General features: G+C 40.3%; 1 protein-coding gene across 3 annotated transcripts; it reads left to right on the top strand.

Moving 5' to 3' along the window:
• Window positions 1-2127: 2127 nt before the first annotated feature.
• Window positions 2128-20216, top strand: LOC113571205 (CREB-regulated transcription coactivator 2). Of its 3 annotated transcripts, none has more exons than XM_035530885.2 (15): window positions 2128-2340; window positions 6299-6400; window positions 7283-7396; window positions 7695-7756; window positions 8717-8785; window positions 9478-9578; window positions 9729-9755; window positions 9876-9955; window positions 10077-10126; window positions 10291-10523; window positions 11151-11614; window positions 11727-12263; window positions 13646-13732; window positions 13999-14203; window positions 15428-20216. In XM_035530885.2, exons 1-15 carry the CDS (start codon window positions 2167-2169, stop codon window positions 15544-15546), a joined length of 2424 nt encoding a protein of 807 aa, XP_035386778.2. In that variant the 5' UTR covers window positions 2128-2166; the 3' UTR covers window positions 15547-20216. The 3 variants fall into 3 exon arrangements, with proteins under 3 accessions (XP_035386778.2, XP_035386776.2, XP_035386777.2); XM_035530883.2 differs by having other exon boundaries at window positions 15344-20216; XM_035530884.2 differs by lacking the exon at window positions 8717-8785 and having other exon boundaries at window positions 15344-20216.
• Window positions 20217-20423: the final 207 nt, after the last annotated feature.

The raw sequence follows: 20423 nt of genomic DNA, 5'->3' as shown, positions 1-20423 counted from the left end.
AACGCTGGACAGCAGCGCTTTGTATAGCAGGCAAGTTAACTTGGCAACTGAGCGAAAGGTGGTTTGATTGTAGTCGTTAAACAGACAGATACTATCGCTAGCTAGTAGCTACTCACTTTTTTCAAGCTCAGCATCCCAAGATTGTTCCATATCTGGTGCCTAAAATCAATGTGGCGTCTACCATTAGTGGGCTAAGGGCTCTCAGAGAATCAGGAGCCAGTGTTGTTCTCATGAAGGCTGCGGCCAAGGTGTTTTTTGGAAGCTTAACCTACCTTCTCTGGCGAGGTCGGCATGTACTTCAGTGAAGCGTTAGGTCGACGCTGGCAATGACTTGCGAGCAAGCTAGTTATCATTAGTTATATCATACACTCTGAAGAAAAAAAAAAAAAAGCTAGTTATCTAACGCTAGCGATTAGGTAGCTTCAAATAAAATGGGCCTAATTCCAATTGAGAGCTTATTAAACGTTGATTGTATATATTTTATTACCTTTGTAATGATTATGCTTAATGCTGCAATTTCTTTCTACGTTTTAGACATAAGAATAAGAATTGCTCGTGGAAAAGGCTACTGGTGTGGGTAACTTGGTAACTTGTGGGTCATAGTGATTAGTTAACCTTTTCGTCATGATTTGAACTTCTTAAATTCTGATAACTTGGTGTTGCTTAATAAAGTATAAAACGAAAATAAATTTGTAATCACATTATTTAGAGTTAAGGCCAAAGGTCATATTTGGATTTTTTTCTTGATGCTGATAATTGATTATAGATTGAAAAACATTGGAGAGCTCTTCACATGGTTAAAGAATATTTTTGATCAAAAATATTGTTAGATAATACATAATACAAACATAATTTTAGATTATGTTAAAGTTTTGCTTCATCAAAGCACTCACAAATCACAGACTGATGCTCATGGCATATGCCAGCACATGCACACACAAAATTGTGATTTGTTGGAGCCAAAGGGTTGGATTACAGTTTGCATATTACATCCGTACTCTCTGATATCAGTATTTCAAAGGCCAATATTGCAATAATGACTGACAAATAATATTGCATTGCCCTTGTGATCAGATAACGTTTCTATCTTGATTATTTTTTCTTCTCAGAGCACATTAAATATATTGCAGTGTAAGCTACATTATATTTACGATATGATTTTTTACAGTATCATTCAGCCCTAATGGTCAATTTAAAAGGATATCTTTGCTAATAAAACAGTGATGAATTGTATTATAATTGATTTGGAAATGTTATATACACACTTAAGTGACTCAGCATCTTCATAATACAAAGGCTTCCTCTATGGTTTTAACTGTCCTGTTTGTTGTCTACATCCTATTCAATTCTTCAATTAAAGTTTCAATAAAATGAACCTTTAAAATAAGATGATTAGATATAATTGAGCTATTTAAGGGTATGTCTCGCTGAAACTTTCTCCATCTCAATAAGAACTAGAAAAATTATCCTTTCAGTACGAAGCACTTGTATCTTTAACTCAATAAAATAAAGAAAATTACAACAGAATAGAAAATGTACATTAAATTAACTTAACTGAAATGTATTGAAATCTCTGCTTGCAACTTTTTTTAATCCAAGTTGTCCATTGTGAAACTGCGCTACAGGTTTGTAAGTGGGAAGCAGCATATTGAGGTTTAGGAAACAGATAAATGTATCCACCCCAGCCAAGATATCTTCAGAATTGCTTTGAGTGTATGGACCAAAACTAAAGAACATTGGGGCATGGTATGCTATAATTTTTCAGATTGTTTCCAATAACAGAATAAAATTCGATACACCGATGTTATGTCACATAATTACATTTCACTGTTTCAAGAAATCATTGCAGACCTTGTAATTGATGGACACAATGAATCCTATCTGGTTAGTGACCCTGTTATTTTTGTTGAGGTCTTTGTTAGAATTGACCCTTGTGCGTAACACTTTGTAGATGGGGAGTGTAATTTCTTCTTCACGTGTATTTTCTGTTATTTAAAATCCGAATGCTGAAACATTTGAAGAAGTGCGTAAAATCAGCATCCTTTACCAAAACATGTTTTAAACACACCTCTAGATGGCTCTCTTTAGTTTTCCGCCGTCTTTAAGCCCTGCCTCTGCGTGTCGGATCATTTCGGGTTGTATGTTGAAGTCACTGGGTTGTAGAAGATGTCTGCCGCGGGTGCTGGAGGTTGCGGACCCGGGCCAGGACCCAGTGTCGGTCCTGGATCCGGGGCCTCCAACCCACGAAAGTTTAGCGAGAAAATAGCCTTGCACACTCAACGTCAGGCTGAAGAGACAGCTGCTTTTCAGGAGGTTATGATGGACATTACCTCGACACGGGTAGGTCTGGAGGGAAATGGGGAGCAACTAGGTCTCGTAGTAAGGGCCTGTCATTTTTCCGAGCTGTAAGAGTAAGATGAAGTAAAAAATATATGTAATAGTTAATTCGTTGTAAACTAACTATATTGCTATGTAAGGCAATGCGGGCTCTCTATGCAAGTAGAAAGAAATGTTTTATTGTACTAGCCCGAGAAACTTGTTCTTCCAGTGAGAAATTAGCATGCTAACCAGGTGGCTAAGGTTATTTAGCTATTCAGCTAATAAGAGTGTAGTCTGATATGGCTAGGTAAAATGAGTTAGCTAGCTAGGTTAGCTAATTAGTTAAAGATTTCTCGACTGTTGTTGGATGACAGGTCAAAACAAGAGCATTGGCCTTGAAAAAAAAAATCCGTTAATAACTTGTGAATGATGTGAAAACAAAACCAACAAAGTAGCTAACTAGTTTCTTCATATAAAATGCACAACATAGCTATCTAGTTAGCAGCTATTAGTCTATAATGTATAGAAGGTAATATAGCGTTAGCAACCTGACTGGTTACAGTGTTGGCTAACGTAGCTAGCTAGCTGGATAGTTCACTAACTTGTCACTCTAGTCAATGACAGTGGTAAGAAGACTTAATTTTGGGTTAACTTTTTTTTTCCATTTTAGCTTGTATTACCTCACCCAAATCACCTAGGTTGGTTATCTAGATGGCTGATTGTGTAACGTTAGATGCATCCTTTACGCAATAAATTTAGCTAGCTAACTACAATAATTGTAGATAACTAAAATCACTAAGTAGTTAGCAGACTACCTTACAAACGTTTTAAGGTGAAAGTCAGTTAGCTAAGTAATTAACGCTAGCTAACTAACTTACTTGTTAGCCAGTCATCAAGCTGGCTCACCAGCCGACCAGTTTTTCACTCATGGCTCAAATTATTCACCGGAAAAGATAAGCAAATCTGACTTTCCATACCAGTTTGGTGTGTTCAGACGATGCGTAGACCTTTAGCTAACAGTTTAAAGAGGTGTGTCTTAATCGCGTCTTGTAACCTGTCAAAATACGGCGCTCAAGCTCCCCCAGACAGGTTAACATAGTCAGTCAACCGACTTTCTTGCAAATCCTAAAAAAATAAATAGTGATCTTAAGTCAAGTCTTATCCTCTCCTGGACTTTTAGATAAGTCTCTCCTCCTATTGCAGTTATCGTTTAATAAGCTTAAAACCAAGGAGAAGATAATGATGGTATGTCAGAAGCAAATTTCCTATGTGTATTTAACTGCTTTTTTTAAAGTTTCTTTATTATTTTTTCTTTAATTACAGTAATTATTGTTTGCAGAAGTGTAGAATCTTTTTTTTTTTTTTTTTTTTTTTTTTATTATTAATGCATTCAATCTGGTTCTAAACAGCAACATGACTTCTGAAGTAGCATTGGTAATTGGTGATTTAGTGCTGGGTTCTGTCTGCTTACTGCATGTTCTGTCTGCTTGCATGTGCTTGATAGAGTTGAAATTATACAAAATGTTGACTCACAGAGAGTACCAAAAATGAGCCATCATTGGTATTAAATTGCATCAGTATAGATAGCCTTTGTCAGTGGTATAGCTCATAACATTGTATTTTTCTGTTAGAATGGTAAAGTATTAGATATTGCTATGATCAAAGTAAAAAATGGAGATAACGCTTTGATCCAAAAAATGCATACACATAATGATGCACACACATATTTTGTCTTTAGAAATAGGACAGAATGGAGAGAAAATATTCAGGAATATAAATACTGATGGACAAAAAAAAGAAAAGAAAAAAATGTATACTAATGTACTAAAGTAGTCAGTTTTGGATTGCTGATTTTAATTATTTAGATATTTTCCCGAAAATAAAATGTTGACTTTAAACATAGGCTATTAATTATAGTTTATTTTGAAATAACGTTCTAATATTAGCCTAAAAAGTACATGCTGAGATGTATTGCTGATTTTACAAGTATATGCACTGATCCTAGGTTTAGGTGTGTGATTTCCATTAGTACTGAAACAGTAAGAACATTTTCCTTACTCAGATGTCCTAACGCTGACATAAAAAGCAAAGTAGATCTGGCAAGCTGAATGTATGTCCAACATGTTTCTTTACTGTAAAATGTAAAGTCCAGAACTGCCGCCGCTAATTTTCAGGCAATTTTTGTCTTTGTGGCACCTAGCCAAGTTTAACACCGGTTTCTACTAGCCAGGTCCTTTCCCATTGTGTCTTTGTGCTTCTGATTCTGGATTCAGCAAGCTCAACGTTACCACTTTATGGCTTGAATATGAACATTCTTCCATTCTTGCCTAAATCCAGTGCAGTTTTACAGGTTTTTGCCTTTAGGAATAAACAGTGATTAAATACTGGCCAGTTATCTAGCTTATTGCTGTTCATTTTGAAATGCTGTCATATTGTGTGAAAGAGAAGATTATTCCTTTAGTGTGATGGGCAAGGTTTAAAGCATTTAACATTAACTCCGTTTGACATGACAGCTATAGATGTTTTGTGGTTTATTTTGTTTCAGTCTTTGAAATGAGAACTTGTTTGAGTTTGTTTGTGGTTGAGGATGTGGTTATTGGCATTGGGCTGAAGGTGTTGAAACCATTTTCCACCCTACCAATAACCATTACAATTCATTGGGTGAGTTTGGAAAGTTTGTGGTTGATTTCTTTAAGTTTGATGGTGTTTAGTTATGTCAGTGTCTTAACAGACCTTTCAGTAAGTAGTGTGTGTGTGTGTGTGTGTGTGTGTGTGTGTGTGTGTGTGTGTGTGTGTGTGTGTGTGTGTGTGTGTGTGTGTGTGTACAAATAATGTACTGAATTCAATCTACTTGGTCAATAGGCACTAATGAAATAGGTCTACTGATAAGTCAGAGATTATATTATATTTTTTGTAAGTCTGCACTGGAACAAATGCATCTAAAAAGCTGTTGTATCTGGTGCCAGTCAGTTATAAGAACATGGAAAAACATCAGAAAGCTTCGCTGCTCAGAGAAGCCTGCTTGGAGCCCCAATTTTGTTAACTCTCCCAGTGATTGTTCTGGTGTTGCTGTTTACAGAAGCTAATGCATCAGGGTCAGGTGGAGGATCTGTACTGACATGATCATACCATCTACAGAATTGATGCCACTGCCTCCCTGAGCTGTATTGATCAGGCCTCTCATATGGCCTTGCAGTTGGATAGCACTATGTATTATTCTCATTTCATTTGCATAGTAAACATTGTTGCAGTATCACACTGGCGCTGACACAAAAAAGTATTGTCGATGTCATTTATACTCATGAAATATAAGGCTTTGAAAGTGTGGAATGTGAATTGCCGTTGGTCTGGCTGTGTAGAAACAAAAGCTTGCTTGTAATGTCTGGAGTGGGTTAGAGCAGTGAGGCGGAGAAGCGGCACTAGTACAATAACGCCCATTACAGCCTACAGGAGATGACAGCGGGAACAGTAGGAATACTGCAATCTGGAACGTTTAAAAGAAACTGTGTGACTTATCCGTATTGGTGTCATTTTTCTAATCGTTTTTAGTCTTCTCATGTTCAGCCTGATGAACAAAGGAGGCATTGTTTCTATAAATCTACCAATCGCTCCTGCTCCAGCCAGTCAGTTCTTTAGAGTCGGAATGTTTCACACATTCACACGTGAAGGACTTGCTCACTAAAACCTCATCATGATATAATCATAATAAACAGAAAAGCTCACCCAGGTGGGGGAAGGAAGGAAAGCTGATATTCTTGCGTCTGAATGAGATGCAGATATGCAATGAAATGGCAGAAGGGTCACCGAGCAAACAAAAATTGACCAGTGTGGCCTCTTGATGTGGAGTGGAGTGGAGTGGGGTGGGGTGGGGTGGGGGGTGTCATTTGGGATTTAGTGTTAAGTGGAGTTCAGAACTGTGTTTTGAGTGGTTTGGTTATGGTTTTGTTGTGTAATATATTTCTTCCCTGCCCTTCTCTAGATTCAGGCTCAGAAGCTGCGGCTGGCTAGAACACAGGGCCTTTACTATGGTGGCTCCCTACCAAATGTCAACCAGATTGGAAGGAACAACCCTGACCTTCAGGTATGTCACTGTGTACATCGGCATCAAATTATGAAACCTGGGCCTGAAGCTAGTATTTCTGCAGTGGGAAGATGGAATTTTTTTTAACCACACATGTAGGATGTGAATCTTCAGTGTTTATAAGTATAAGTAAAAAAAAAAGACAAGCTTGTATAAATGTTTATCAAACCTGAGTAAATGGATCTAGAAAGACCACAGCCGCAAGGAATTTCTGCAAGTAAATTTTTTTGTGACCCTTTCTCTTAAGGGTCAAGTCAAAGCAGAGTATGACAGTGAACTACTGTGTTCATTTGACATCAGTAGCTTTGCATGCCTTAAATTGGCATGTACCCTGGTTCTTTTAAAATAGTTGTTTTCATTAATGGCGTATGGAAAATTAAATTACTGAAAACCTAGGTATGCTTTGCAAACCAAGATTCAGGGAACAAACTGATGTTCCTGGCATTTTCACAGTGATTGTCAAGTATGGCATTCATGATACTTCATGAATGTTCATTTCAGGCTTTGTGTTTTTTTGGGTCCAGACTAGGGATGCATGGTCTCCATCTCCAGCTCCAACCTTCTGTATATTGTTATATTATGACTGGAACTCTCTGGTAGTGTGGTTGTCACCTCTAGTACTGGACATTAACAGTGGGTGCAGTTATTGGCAAGCAAGCTCAGCTGTAACTCGTCTCCTTGGAAATGTGTACCACTATTGGAAGTCTACCCTGTAGAATTGCATCACCCAACAGCTCGTCGTCTGTCCTTTTATATAAGCCTCTGTGCATATGATGGTGTTTTGGTTGTTTTTTGTGTATGTTTATTGGTTCCCTCGAGGTGAGTTTAGTACTTATTTGTGGTGTGTGTATGTGTGTGTTCATTCTTTCATTGGTCCCTTAGGGCCCATTACACTCTAATCTGGACTCCAGTCGTTCCACGCGGCACCATGGCCTGGTGGAGAGAGTCCACAGAGACAGACGCTTCATCTCTCCCAGTCGGCCATACAGGAGACAAGTATCCTTACATTCAGTATTTCTGTGTGCGCTCCAGTAAAACAAGGTGGAACATATAGCCTGCTTATTATAGGATTCATAAGGGCCCTCAAAATTGTGGAAGGCCTGTTTGTGACTTCATATTCAGTCAAGAAGAACGATTCTTTCCTGCTATCAGTACACAAAACATTTACCTTTGTTTTGGTTATTGTGTTTTGTGTTCAGTTTGTGTAATTTGTGTTTGGATAATATGAAAGATGCTTTGCTTTGCTAGAAAAAGGCATTTGCTCTGCAGCTGTGTCTTTAACCTTCGACCTCAGATGGACAGCTCTCATTGCAGCTCTGCTTACCTGTCTCCACCGTCCGACCCCAGCTGGAGAAGGTAAAGCATTCTAAAGAGACGTAAGAGAGGTCTCGATCAGGGCCTCTCAACCATGCATGCCTTGCCTCTACTGTATGTTCTGCTGTCTTGTTCAGTGTGTAACCACATTCTGTGTACGTGAAGACTGATTTTTGGCTTGTGGCGCACTAATGCTGGCACTGACAGGACTAACTCCAAGGCGTTGCTTCAGTGAGCTCTCTTCTACAGCATTGTTTTCAGTTGCTCTCCAGGCCTTTCAGGCAGATATTTCTTCTTCACCTGTTTTTCTTTAAGCGTGACAACGTTTCTAGGCTTTTTTTTTTTCCTTTCTTTCTTTTTCTTTCTTTTTTTTTTTTGTCAAACTTGTGGCATCATCTTGTTTCTTTTTGTTGCTCCGTTCCATCTTCCTCTTCTGACTCTTAAGTGGAATGGACTCGCTCTCAGTGAGTGGGATACTGACTCAAAAATGGCTAAACGAAGCTGCTAAATGAAGTTGTTAATACCTAGTCAGTTGGTTACTGGCGATTGTTTTTCTCGGAGCTGCAGGAGCAGTTGCTACATTTCAGCTGTTCATGAAGAGATGCAGTGTTTTTTTAGGACGTCTCGGTGATCAGTTGATCAGCTTACCTGCAGTAAGCTGCAGACATGTTTCATTGTGACGGCAGAGACCTCACTGTCTAGACAGCCCTGTAAAGTCCCCTCTCCTACCGCGTAGACCAGTGATGTAATTATGCACAGTGCATGCTGGCCTACGTGATGGAGAAATATTTGAGTGTCCCTGAATATTCTGCTGTAAATTCTTTGGCAATCAGATCCCTTTTTCATGCACGTGGCCACAAAGCTGATGCCTGGTCAGTGTAGGGTCAGTGTCTCTCTTTCTGATTCTTTTTTTTTAAGCTGCTTTCAGTCCTTTCTCAAGCCTGCTCCATTCTTTTCCTCTTGGTTCTGGAAATAATGGGCATTTTTCTGTCAATCATGAAGGAACTGGTCCGGTAATTTCTCCATGGACAAGAACCCGTTGTTCCGTCTTCCCACCACAGCACTCAGCAGGTGAATTCACACCTCTGCCACTCCCTTCTGTCTGTCTCTTTATCTGTCTAGACTATATCACACTTTACTTCTTTTGTTCACCTTCCTTCTTTCTCAGTTTTTATTTTTTTTTTTTACTTCTTCTTGCCATATATATATATATATATATATATATATATATATATATATATATATATATATATATATATATATATATATTTTAAAAAAAATCTTTTTCAGACCTCGTGTGATGGGGAGATTTAAGGTCACTGAGAGTAGTATGCTGATTGCGTGCTAGGCCAGTGTTTACAGGCAGCTGGCAGCTGTTTGTAGGGAATGTGTGGAGTTGTTGTTATACTGCACCTTGGGAAGGCCAGATCTGTACACCTTCTGCGAGAAAAGCTGATTTCACTTGAGTGTTTTAGTGGATGTCTTATTAATGTAAAGATGTGCGTTCATTTGTGCGGTGGTATGTTGCTGTGTGCATTCACGCGTGCCCCGATTTCCTCACTTCCAGGAGTAGCTTGCTCCTTTTGTCTTTTCTCAGTCCTCGTCTCCTAACAGAGACCATTTCTCAAGAAATAACTTGTTGTTTTCATCCCCTCTCCCTCTCCATCCCTTTTTTTCTTTCCCTTTGTCCTCCCCTCTCTTTCTCTCTCGCTACCTGCCCCCCCCCCCCCCCCCCCCCATCACCTGTTCCCTGCTTTATTTAGAACAAACTCAGACTCTGCCCTGCACACCAGTGTGATGAATCCTCCCCCATCAGATTCATTTAGTGCTGCTCACACCATAAACCCCCAGGGACGGCGGAGTGGTAGGTATCGGGTTCTCCCCAGGGGTAAATGCTCTGCTGGTTATTTTCATCCAGGAGGATACGCCAAATTGTAGGAGTTTTTACAGGACACTGCAGTATCTAGGATTTGCTGATCTTGCATGATTTCCCTTGCTTCTCTTTGTACTTCAGGTTTGACGGAGGGTGACGAACGGAGAAGTAAGTCACTGATCACTTTGCAACCCACAAATACATTTTATTAATTTGTAGCACAAATAGACATAGTTAAAAAAAAAATGGAATGAGATATTCTGACTCCTATTTCCTGGGGCCATACAGTGTTCCCATACCCAGTCCCCCCCATAGAGGAAAATGTGTTGGATGAAGGCAAGCTTCTGAAACCATGGGACACCAAGAAGGTAGTCTGGGCTGTCATCTTGTTGAAATGATTATGTATTCAGTGGTATCGTCACATTATTTAATTGGAACCACACAGAAGAAAATAATGTTTCTTGTGGTGTTTGTTTTTGTAAACTATAGTTACCTCTGCTGTCCTCGCGACCAAAGTCTTGTGAAGTCCCTGGAATCACGTAATTTCAAAGAATACTTCAACCTCTCTTTAGATGTTGTGTGTGTGTGTGTGTGTGTGTGTGTGTGTGTGTTTTGTTTTTTTAACTTAAGAAGCCAAATAGTCAAATAGATTTACTAGCTTATCTTTCATAATGTCTCCTCTCTCGCTCTCCTATTTTATTAGTATATTCCCCTCACCAGACCAGCAGTCTGGTGCCCCTCATGTGCCGTCCGCGTTGAATACGGGGGGTTCTCTGCCAGATCTGTCTAGTCTGCACTTCCCCTCCCCCCTGCCAACACCACTGGACCCAGACGAGCCTGGCTACCCGTCCCTCAGCGGGGGCAGCAGCACTGGCAACCTGGCCTCCACCCTCACTCAGCTCGGCATCAACACCACCACTGCCTTCCACTCTCCAGGTGGGGCCGGGGGTGATTTTTTTTTTTTTAATCATCAAATATCTTTTTCCAGTCAGCGCTTTAAAGTCGTGGAAAAAAAAGAACTATAATTCCACTAGATGTTTTCAACTTGATAGTGGAGCAGATACAGACCGGTTGCTGCGGTGCGTTCCCCAGCAGAGTGCTTGTCTGACCGAGAGATTGGGTGTGTATGTAATCGGAAGTAGCAGCTATGCTTAACATCGATGATTCTTGCTCACCACACAGGATGCGGCCTCCTCACTGCTCTCTGGCCTTCTCTGCCTTTTTCAAAGCAGTGTGGTTATCGCCCCAGTCACATGCTGGGGATTCCCTTTACCGTTTAACATTTCTTTGAGGTTCTTTTTTTTGTCTTGTAGGTTTGTTATGGGTTTAATCGAAAGTCATTCGGGACTTTTTTTTTTTCCCCCCGTCATGTTTATTAATTGTTGAATTATTGTGAATCTTGTCATGGTGTACATTTTGTCTGAAAATGTTTAAATCACTGTTAATATTTATTCAGTGTTTTACCAGTGCAGTATTTCTGCATAGGTGAAGAGGTTTTGTTTTGCTTTTTTTTCCAAAATGATTTTTGTTGCATCATCCTGATGTTCTCTCTCACTCCTGCAGGTCTCTTGGCCTCTCTACAGGGCACACTCAGTAATCCCTCCCTCCAGTCGTCCCTTAGCAACCCCAATATCCAGTCATCTTTGAGCAGCCAGTCCTTCCCCAACTCCCTTAGCTCCACCTCTCTGCAGTCATCACTTAGCAACCCCTCCATACAGTCCTCTCTCAGCTCCTCCCCTTCTATGCAGTCCTCCCTCAGCAACCAGTCCCTGCACTCCTCCCTGAGTAACTCTTCCCTAAGTGGCCAGTCCCTGCAGTCAGCAGCGAACACGGTGGCTGGCTCGGGCCCCTGTCTGGGTTCGTTCCCGCCGCACTTACCTGGCCAGGTGCAGCCACCGCTGGCCACCTCCCCCAGGAAACGAACGCAGCTCTCGCCGCTCAACCTGCCCATGGGACCGGAGTCCCGCAGGCATCATTCCAAACAGTTCTCCCCCATCTCCTCCCCCACGCTGTCTGCCATCACACAGGTAAACAACCCACCTGTACCGCCACCCGAAGCATACTTTCCTGTTTATTGGACAAAGTAGTTGGATGTACACCATTGATATGAAATCATGGAAAACTTTTCCCATTGGCCAGGGTGTTCCATTGGATACCAGTAAGCTAATGATGGACCAGCGGTTACCGCCATACCCGTACAGCCAGTCGCAGCACGTCCAGAGTGCTGACGCACAGAAAGGCGGCCCCTCGCCACAGTCCGGCCCTGCGACGGCCCAGCAGCAGCACCACCACCACCACCACCAGCACGCGGCCCAGCCGCAACAGCATCACCCGCACCGCCCACCGGGCCACTTGCCCTCGTCCGCCATGCAGCTGCACATGCACAACATGCAGAACCTGCGCAAGAGCCAGAACTTTCAGCAGCAGCAGCAGCAGCAGCAGCAGCAGCGGCGGCGACATGGCCCCCAACTGCAGGCTCCGCAGGAGCAGCCATCCGGTGGCAACCTCACGGAGGCGCACGGGCAGGCACCGGCGGCCTCGCAGGATCCGGCCACGCCGCTGGGCCCTCAGCCACGGGCCAACAGCCAGGCGGGCGAGCACGAGCATCAGAGCCAGAGCCTCCCTCAGCTTCAGCACACCAACCAGAGTCTAGCCAGTGATCTTGGACTTTACAGTGTGAGTGGCCTGTCTCCTCCAGCGCTTTGAAGGCCAGGGTGGCACAGCTAGTCTGAAAAGATGTAGGCGGTGCACTGTTGTGTATACTTGGATTTAAAAAAAAAAACGACAACAGAACTTTGTTCCGAGATCACGTAAGGTTCAGAACTTGTGTCTTGATGTACTCACGTTCAGCAGTTTTAGTATGTACTGAAGTACACCATTTTTAGGACTTTCTTTAAAAGTCAGATTACAAACAGAGTGTTTCTTTGAAGTTGAAATGTTTATTTTCGATTAGTGTGTCCATGCTAGTGTACATTTAGTATCTATTAGATAAATAAATCAGGTCTTTGTGTAATAATGTGAAGGCCAGTTATAACACTTAACACATTGAACTCAGCACTTTAACTGTCTATAGGACACAGATGTATGACACTGGTATAAAACTATGAACACAGTTCTGATCGAGTCCAGCTTCCCCCTTGAATTAACAGTGTGAATTGTGCAACGTCACCAGTGATATGCAATGTTCCACAGCCATTCAGAGACGACAGGTCCGAGCTCGAAGCCTGTAATAATTGTAGTTGAAGAGGGCTTTATTTTGCTGCCAGAAATCTAAAGAGAAGGATGTGGTTTAATTGGATTAATGTGAAATATGGCTGTGTCCTTACAATGCTGAAGTAAAAGTCGAAGTCTAGCTATGCTGGGAAAGTAGCACACAATAAGTGCCATCACCTGACCTCTAACCTGGGGCTACTGACGGCTCATCTGTAGTTTTGTGGATTAAGGTGCTCTTTTAAATGAGTAGATGACATCATAGCCTCTTGTGTCCTCGCCTGTCTCTCTGTGGAATGAATTTGAGAGGACCGACTGGGGAAGAATAACGCAGAACATCAATAGTTTACCTTTGTGCGTAGCGTATCTATTTAAAGCTCTTAGCTTCCTGGCTCCTTTGTTCACGAGGTCTGTAATGCCATGATCTGTTGTTGTACTTTTGTCTTGCCACCGACTTTAAAGAAATGCCTCAAGGTAGCAGACATTAATACTTCTTTGTTTATAACTTTGATATTGTTTTTACACAGTGCTTTCCTCAAGCAGATAAATGTGTCTGGGATGCCACCAACCACACTCGCATACTGATTAACTGTTTGGGGTACAGTGAGCTTTCTGGTGTAGAGCGTGACTGGACTCATGTAGATTCAAACTGAATACTTTGGGAGTAGCTTTGGCTGAAGGCACTAGCTGAAATGCGAAAAGATTAGACAACTCAGGCGGAGCACTGATTGCATTGCAGTACTCAAAACTTCAAGTAGTTTCAGAAAAACTTTGACCTCAGCTTGGCTTATTTCAGATTTAAATAATATCATGTTGGTATTGAATCTATTTTCTCTGTGCTCTTACAGGACTCCTTGTTACTGAACTCTCTTCTGGATGATCCATACCTGGGCCTGCAGCTTACTGGCAGGCAAAATCAGACTCTTTCTCAGCAGGTCAGACACATGAATATTGTACTAACAGTTGCTTGACTAAATTAAAGTCATGGTGTGAAGAGGGTTATTGGTTTGTGATGCGTTTCCTTTTTTGTTTTGAATCTGTGGCTAAAAAATAATCAGTAGCTATATGTATATATATTTTTCAAATTAATTGACATTAAATTTCAAAGCACAGTTTAACCAAATGTTTTCCTTGCTATTTTGTTTCCTTTATATTCACTCAGTTATGCCTTTCCTCTCCTGTCTGTGTTTTCATACTGTAGTTCAACATTGACTCTCAGGTTGAGGGTTTGTGCTTTAATCACAATCTGAGCTCTGGTAACCCCAATAAGGCCCAAGATGGCTCCTACCACAGCCACCAGGGGGTGCTAGATCTGTTGGAATCTACAGAGCAGCAGTTCCTGAACCCAAATCAGAATCAGGGCTACGGCAGTGGACGACACACTGTCCCCAACATCATACTGACTGGTGAGTGTGATTTGGTGCACTGGTTACCATAATGCAGAGCCTCACATCAGTATTAAATAAATATCTCACTGTTTTGTATCGTAAACCACTGAATGTGGTCAATTTGGCAAGTTTTATTTTGCAAAAGAATGAAAAACCCATTGACATGGAACACACTTATAATCCAAGTCTATGGGTAGTCATTGAATTCTGTCGGTAAATGTTTGTTAGACATGACTACATAATGCATATTCAGAACTACAACTACTCAGGATAAAATGGACATAAGAGAACATCTGATCAAATGTTTTATCAGATGTTTGAACGCTGGAGTAACACAGTTAAAGGTCTTTCTGGTTACTTGAAACTTCTTTAGGGGTTTTTAGTATCATGTGTTTTTAGGTGGAACCATGTATACTCTGAACTGAATGCAGCAGAATATCGGTATAATATCATAAATTCTTCCCTCTGGAAAAGTGTTGCTTTCTACAAAGAAGCAAATTTACAACCTAATCTTTGAGCAATTTTTGAAAACCTCACAATGCATGTTTTGCAGAAGCATTTATTGAATGAATTCTGTGACAACCCTAGGTTTTGATTATAATTGTGTTTTGAGTCATCAGGTTTTCTGTTTTTTGTTTTTTTTGTTTTTTGTTTTTTTGAATGCTGGAATGTTTTAAGACAGACTGACTGTCATAATTGTAAGTCACTTTGGATTAAAGCGTCAGCTAAATGCCATAAATGTAAATGTTAAGCATCTCAGTCTTAAAAACATTGTATATGAACTTAAAATTAATTCTAAAACAAATTACTAGATGTCTAGTAATTACATGGGGTAGTCAGGCAAGCTACAAGGTCAATAGTGATACAGAGCAAAAAATAAGAGGACCTGTGGGGATGTTAAATGATTCTAAATTCAATTATTGCATTTAATTGTTGCATTTAATTGTTGCATTTTAAAAAAAAAACACAAAAAAAAAACAATTCCCTCCTATTAATCCAGCGCCTTGCTTACAGAGCAGATGAAAGACCTTTGGAACTTAACTTAACGGAAACGTTTGTGTATTTTAAATGTTTATATATATATATATATATATATATATATATATATATATATATAAATATAAATATAAATAAAATATATACACACACACACTATAGGAGACTCTCCACCCAGTCTGTCAAAGGAGATCACCACTGCTTTGTCTGGAGTGCCAGGCTTTGAGGTGGACCCTTTCTCATCAGATGACCCGCTCAGGATGGATCCGCTGGCACTGGATGGCTTTGGCATGCTTGCCGATGGAGAGCTGATGCTGGCCGACCCTGCCGTGGAGGACTCCTTTCGCTCTGACCGCCTCAAGTGAACATGATGAGGGAAGGAGCGATGGAGGTACCGGGAGAATGGAGGGATGGAGGTGGCGGGGATGGGTGGAAGCTTTTGGATCCAAGAAGGGATTGTCCCCAGCATCTCCAAGTGAGAAGTCTTTAAGGCATTCCAGTGAAATTTCCCGTCTCCACCATCTACAGGCTTGAAAACTGTTGAACAGATTTACTGAGAGGGACCAAATATGTTTGTTTCTCAAAGTCTTGGTCCGCTTGTTTGTTGGGGCTTTTTTTTTTTTTTTTGGTTGTTCGGTTTTTCTTATTGTTTTGGGTTGTTTTTTAAAAAAGTTTTTTTGCTATATGCGCCAGGCACTTAATGAGATGTTTCCTGTGATGCAAAAGTAAATGTATGCATTAGGTTGTCGTAAGTCCTAACTGCATGTTAACAAAATGCACTTCAGGTTACGTGACTCGCAAACAGGCAACAAGCCTGTGATACCGGCTTGCTGGAAAGGAGTCTCGTTCCACTCGAAAAGACCACTTTAAAATCTGTGAAAGGAGACGCTCGTTTCACATCCACTGTTCCCCAGGGAAGGACTCTGGGAAAACAGGCCACGTTCCTTTGTGGTCACAGAAGAGGAATCGCCAAATACGACCATATGACCAAGTCGACCACGTCACTGTACGCCACTGATTGTAAGGGTTCTACTTTTAGTACACCTGCCCCTACAGAACGAGTATTTATTATTTTCAAGCTGAAACGTGGTTGCTTACAGAGACAGGAGATTCTTGATGTTCATGGCCCCCACCACTGATCTATATTAGCCTCATATTTCTATAACGGAACGTTGAGTGTGTTCAGTCTCCCCTAAAGCTCTAAAGTCTGAAAGGTGGAGAAGTGGCTTAATTTACACTCATTGCACCAAAGTATTTTTAAAAATCAGTTTTTGCTTGAAGACAAACTCTGAAATGTTGAAATTAGACTTATTTGGGACTTTTGACCAAAAGGTCTGTCCCCAAGAAGCCACCCCCGGTTCTGTTTATGCTCCAGCTGAAAGGAAGCCTGTCTTGTGGATGTGACCAGTGGCAGTGTGTGTCAGAGGCTGATTTACTGGAGCTCTGTTCAACTCTTGCGTGTGCCACCCCCCACTACTGCCTTGAACAGAAAGCTGCAGTCTCGCTAATATTGCATAGCCTATGCCGTCGCATTAAAGTTGCATGAACTGAATTATCAGGAAGGTGATTCGCACACAAAATGGCAGCACGTTAATGCATCTGTGTTCTAATGGCTGTCCCTTGTGTGGTTTGCTCGTCACTGGTGGAACGCGTTTGGAGCCAGAGAATGCAGTTAGATTTTCAGTCACTGTGATATGCACCTCGTACTGCTCCCTCTGCCTGCCTTTGCACACGCCCACTCCTGAACAAGGCCATATTGAATGGACTTTATGTATTTTCTGTGACAAATAATGTGTACTATGAAGTTTTATTTTTTAACAGAGTTCGAGTCTAGATGTAAATGTATATAATTGTATTCGTATAATAATATAAGTCTATAAATTAAGGAAGAGAAGCCTATTTCTGATAGTGTACCAAAGCATCGTCATTCAGCAGGTTGTTTTGTTTCTGTCTGCCTTCTGTCAGTGTTTGCTTTATCTTTGAGCTTTTTTTTTTTATTATTATTATTAGTTTGAGGTTGGTTTTTTTTTTTTTTATCTATCCTTGATCATTTTAGAAAACATGTACAGTTGCAGTGTTTAATGTCCCTTAATGGGTGTTTGCTTGTTAATAGCACTCAAGTTCAGTTACATTTTTCCATGTGAAATAGAAGCATAAGTATGACTCATGGCGGGAAAGCCTTTTTTTTGTTTGTTTGTTTGTTTTTTTTTGACTAACAATATGAAAACCAGTTGTACCGTATTCCTGTAGGTAGATGAATGTAGTTCACACACTTTGTTGCCGCTTGCTCTGTACAGTGAAAGGGATGCCTAATGTCACCCTTGTTAGCGTTTTGGGGGATACAAATGCGTAACCTTGATGTTTTCTAAATCCCCCTCTGAGTTAGGATCTAGTGCTCTCCTCCATACTGTTCCCACTAGTACTTGTTTATCCGGCAGTTTTCATGCATTTCACATGCGCGTCAAAGTGCTGTACAGATGCAATCAAATAAGCCAAGCAGATAAATATGTTCAACAAGACAGGAAATGTAAAAATGAATGCAATGGTTAAAACTCTGAAGAAAGGACCTAAATTTAAAAAAAAAAAAAAGGAAAAGAATCTGATGGATTGCTAAAAAACTAAAGCCTTGACTTGTAAGAGGTGCCTGATGTCTAAACAAAGTTTAGTTTCAAATTGTGAGTGCACAGAGGTGTGGGGGTAAATCGTATATTCTATGCCATAATTGGCAACATAATTTGGTCGGGTATACTTAGAAATGTGTAAAAGTGCGAGAGCATTTTGTTTTCAAGTTACTACTTTTGCGCAAAAGCTTTCTGATTCTGTCATGCACATAGTGACCGGTTTTAAAGTGCATTGTATAATTATAGAGGGGCCACACCTACAGGAAATTTACTGGTAAAACCTCCAGCATATACGTTGCATCTAGAAATTCTCATCTGACTTAAAGTAAGCAAGCCGATCTTTAGAAGCACTGTGAAAAAATGGGAGTATTGCTTTAAAAAAAGAAACGGTTAGCCAGTGTGATGTTACTAGGCTGGATGAAAAGCTTTTGTCAATGTTCTAGTGGCTGCATTTTGAACAAGCTGTAGTATGTACAAAATATGTATGTATGTCCATCTCCAGGTCATCTTGACCTGGAGGGGGGAAAAAGAATGAGTTAATTTTTTTTTATTTTTTTTTTTTTTATTTTTTTGAGGCAAGGTCATATGCAGTGTTCTTGTGACGAAAGAATGTGTTTTTGGTGACATTGTTTGATTGATTTAAAGGTCAAATCATAGTTAAGAGCAACAGATTCTTCACATCAGACTTTATTTTAGTGCCAGGTTATCTAGTTTTATTTACATTTTTATATTTAACACCAGCTGTGTTATTGAGGCTAAACGCATAGTGGTGTGCCCTAAAGTCCTATACGGGTCATCTGCTGTCTTATATATGCAGTATCTTTTATGTGAAGTAGCCTTATGCCTGCACTAATTTAGATTTATACAAAGACTGGTTGAAAACACAGTGGATTGTGGGTACTTAAATTGGTTTCTAATCCATTCCTCTGGGACTGCCATAGCACCTGCATTTGGCCATGTTTAGTTCAAGCCCACTTAATTAAATTCAGGTAATTGGATAATGCACTCTTAATCAAAAATGTCGTGGCGGTTGCAGTAGAGACTCATGTATGGAATTACATGGTGGCTGAGAACAGGGTGTAGAAAGTTGATTGTGGGAAATCAGGAGTAGTCATTCAAAGGGCTTGTCAGCTGAAGCTGGCATTTCTTCGTTTGCATCACTTATCCCCTTTGGTGCTTACTAGTCTGAGTCCACTTCCCCCTTGTGCTACAGAGCATCCCTGGTCATCTTAACTTCTCGATTATTAAATCAGACAATCTTATTGAGTTGCGTTTGAGTGCATTTAGGCATGATTTGTCAGCAGATGGATATGAAAAGATGGCTGGAGCTTTCACAAAGAAAGCTTGTTAAAGTCAGCGCAGGTCGCTGCTACAGTGATCAGGTGAAAAACTGATTTTACCCACTACATTAGTTCATTTACATTTGATATAGCATTTTCGGGAGGTTCTCAAACCTTCCAGGCTTCTCATGATGTATATTTAATGAGTATAGGAGTAAATCCTAATGTCATAAAGATATAGCGTGTAGTAGAGCTGTACCCTCCAGAACTGTAATGCCCAACCAAGCTTGCAGACACCAGTTATCTGTTCCATGTTGGTCCCTGTGAGCCTAATCCCAGCCAGAAACTTGTATCTAAATTTTGCATGTCTTGCTGCAAGATTTGTTTGCACATGGTTGAGTGCTCTTCTGTAATACATGAAAGACCAAGAGGACTGAGTTGGGAGGCACTTGGGCTGTTTAGATATTAAGAAAAGGGATGCTCTGTATTGCCCCCAGTCTTAGCAACTAAGGCTTGTTACTAAGTTATATTTTCAGATATTAAAAAGATTTCTTTTTATCTAAAGCCACACAATGTTTGGGAAGATTTTAGATCAAGACTGTGGAAGTTATTTTAATGAAATGTATGAACAGATTTTTTAAAACTATTTTCATATGTTATAAATGCATGCGTAACGGTTTATGCACGCTTTTGACTTCTATCTGCACTGTAGAATCAGCTTTGGACTTGCCATCAATGTATTAAATGAATACCCGCTGCAAGGTTAATTAAAACGCAGTTATATTTTCTGCCACAAGAGGTAGCTGTTGAACAGCTTGGAGCTAAATCGTGCTCTGAAGAGATTGCCATGTTTTTTGACGTGATTAAATGTTATTTTCTGTGTCATTGTGCTTGAGCCTGTAATTGTTTCGTAGCTTATTTGTAGTTTGAATATAGAAAAAAAAAACTAAATATTTGATTTGTCATACCTTTACAAAAGTTACTCTTAATTTTCATTATTTTGATAACCAGGGAATCGACCATTGTTGTAAATAATATACCTAAACCATAGGTGCTTCTAACAGAATATTTTTAAGACTGTATCATGACGATATTTTACAAAAAAAAATAAAATAAAGAATTTAATTGAATGTGTGCAAGAGGGCTACTGAAATTATTTCGATAAGTCAACTTCGAGGCTACACTTTTGAAACGAGGACCTGAATGCTGACAGATGTTAACGAGAACTAGTTTGTTTTTTCTTCAACAAAGATAGCCAGCTATGTATATTTTTAGTTAACCTTCGAAAAGATTGTCTTTGTACATTTCTTCTAACTAATCACCACTCACTGCTGGGAGGGA

This window comes from Electrophorus electricus, chromosome 14 (genome assembly GCF_041902795.1).
Source record: "Electrophorus electricus isolate QZ-2024a chromosome 14, ASM4190279v1, whole genome shotgun sequence".
NCBI lineage: Eukaryota > Metazoa > Chordata > Actinopteri > Gymnotiformes > Gymnotidae > Electrophorus > Electrophorus electricus.
This window is presented reverse-complemented; position numbering and strand designations above follow the sequence as displayed.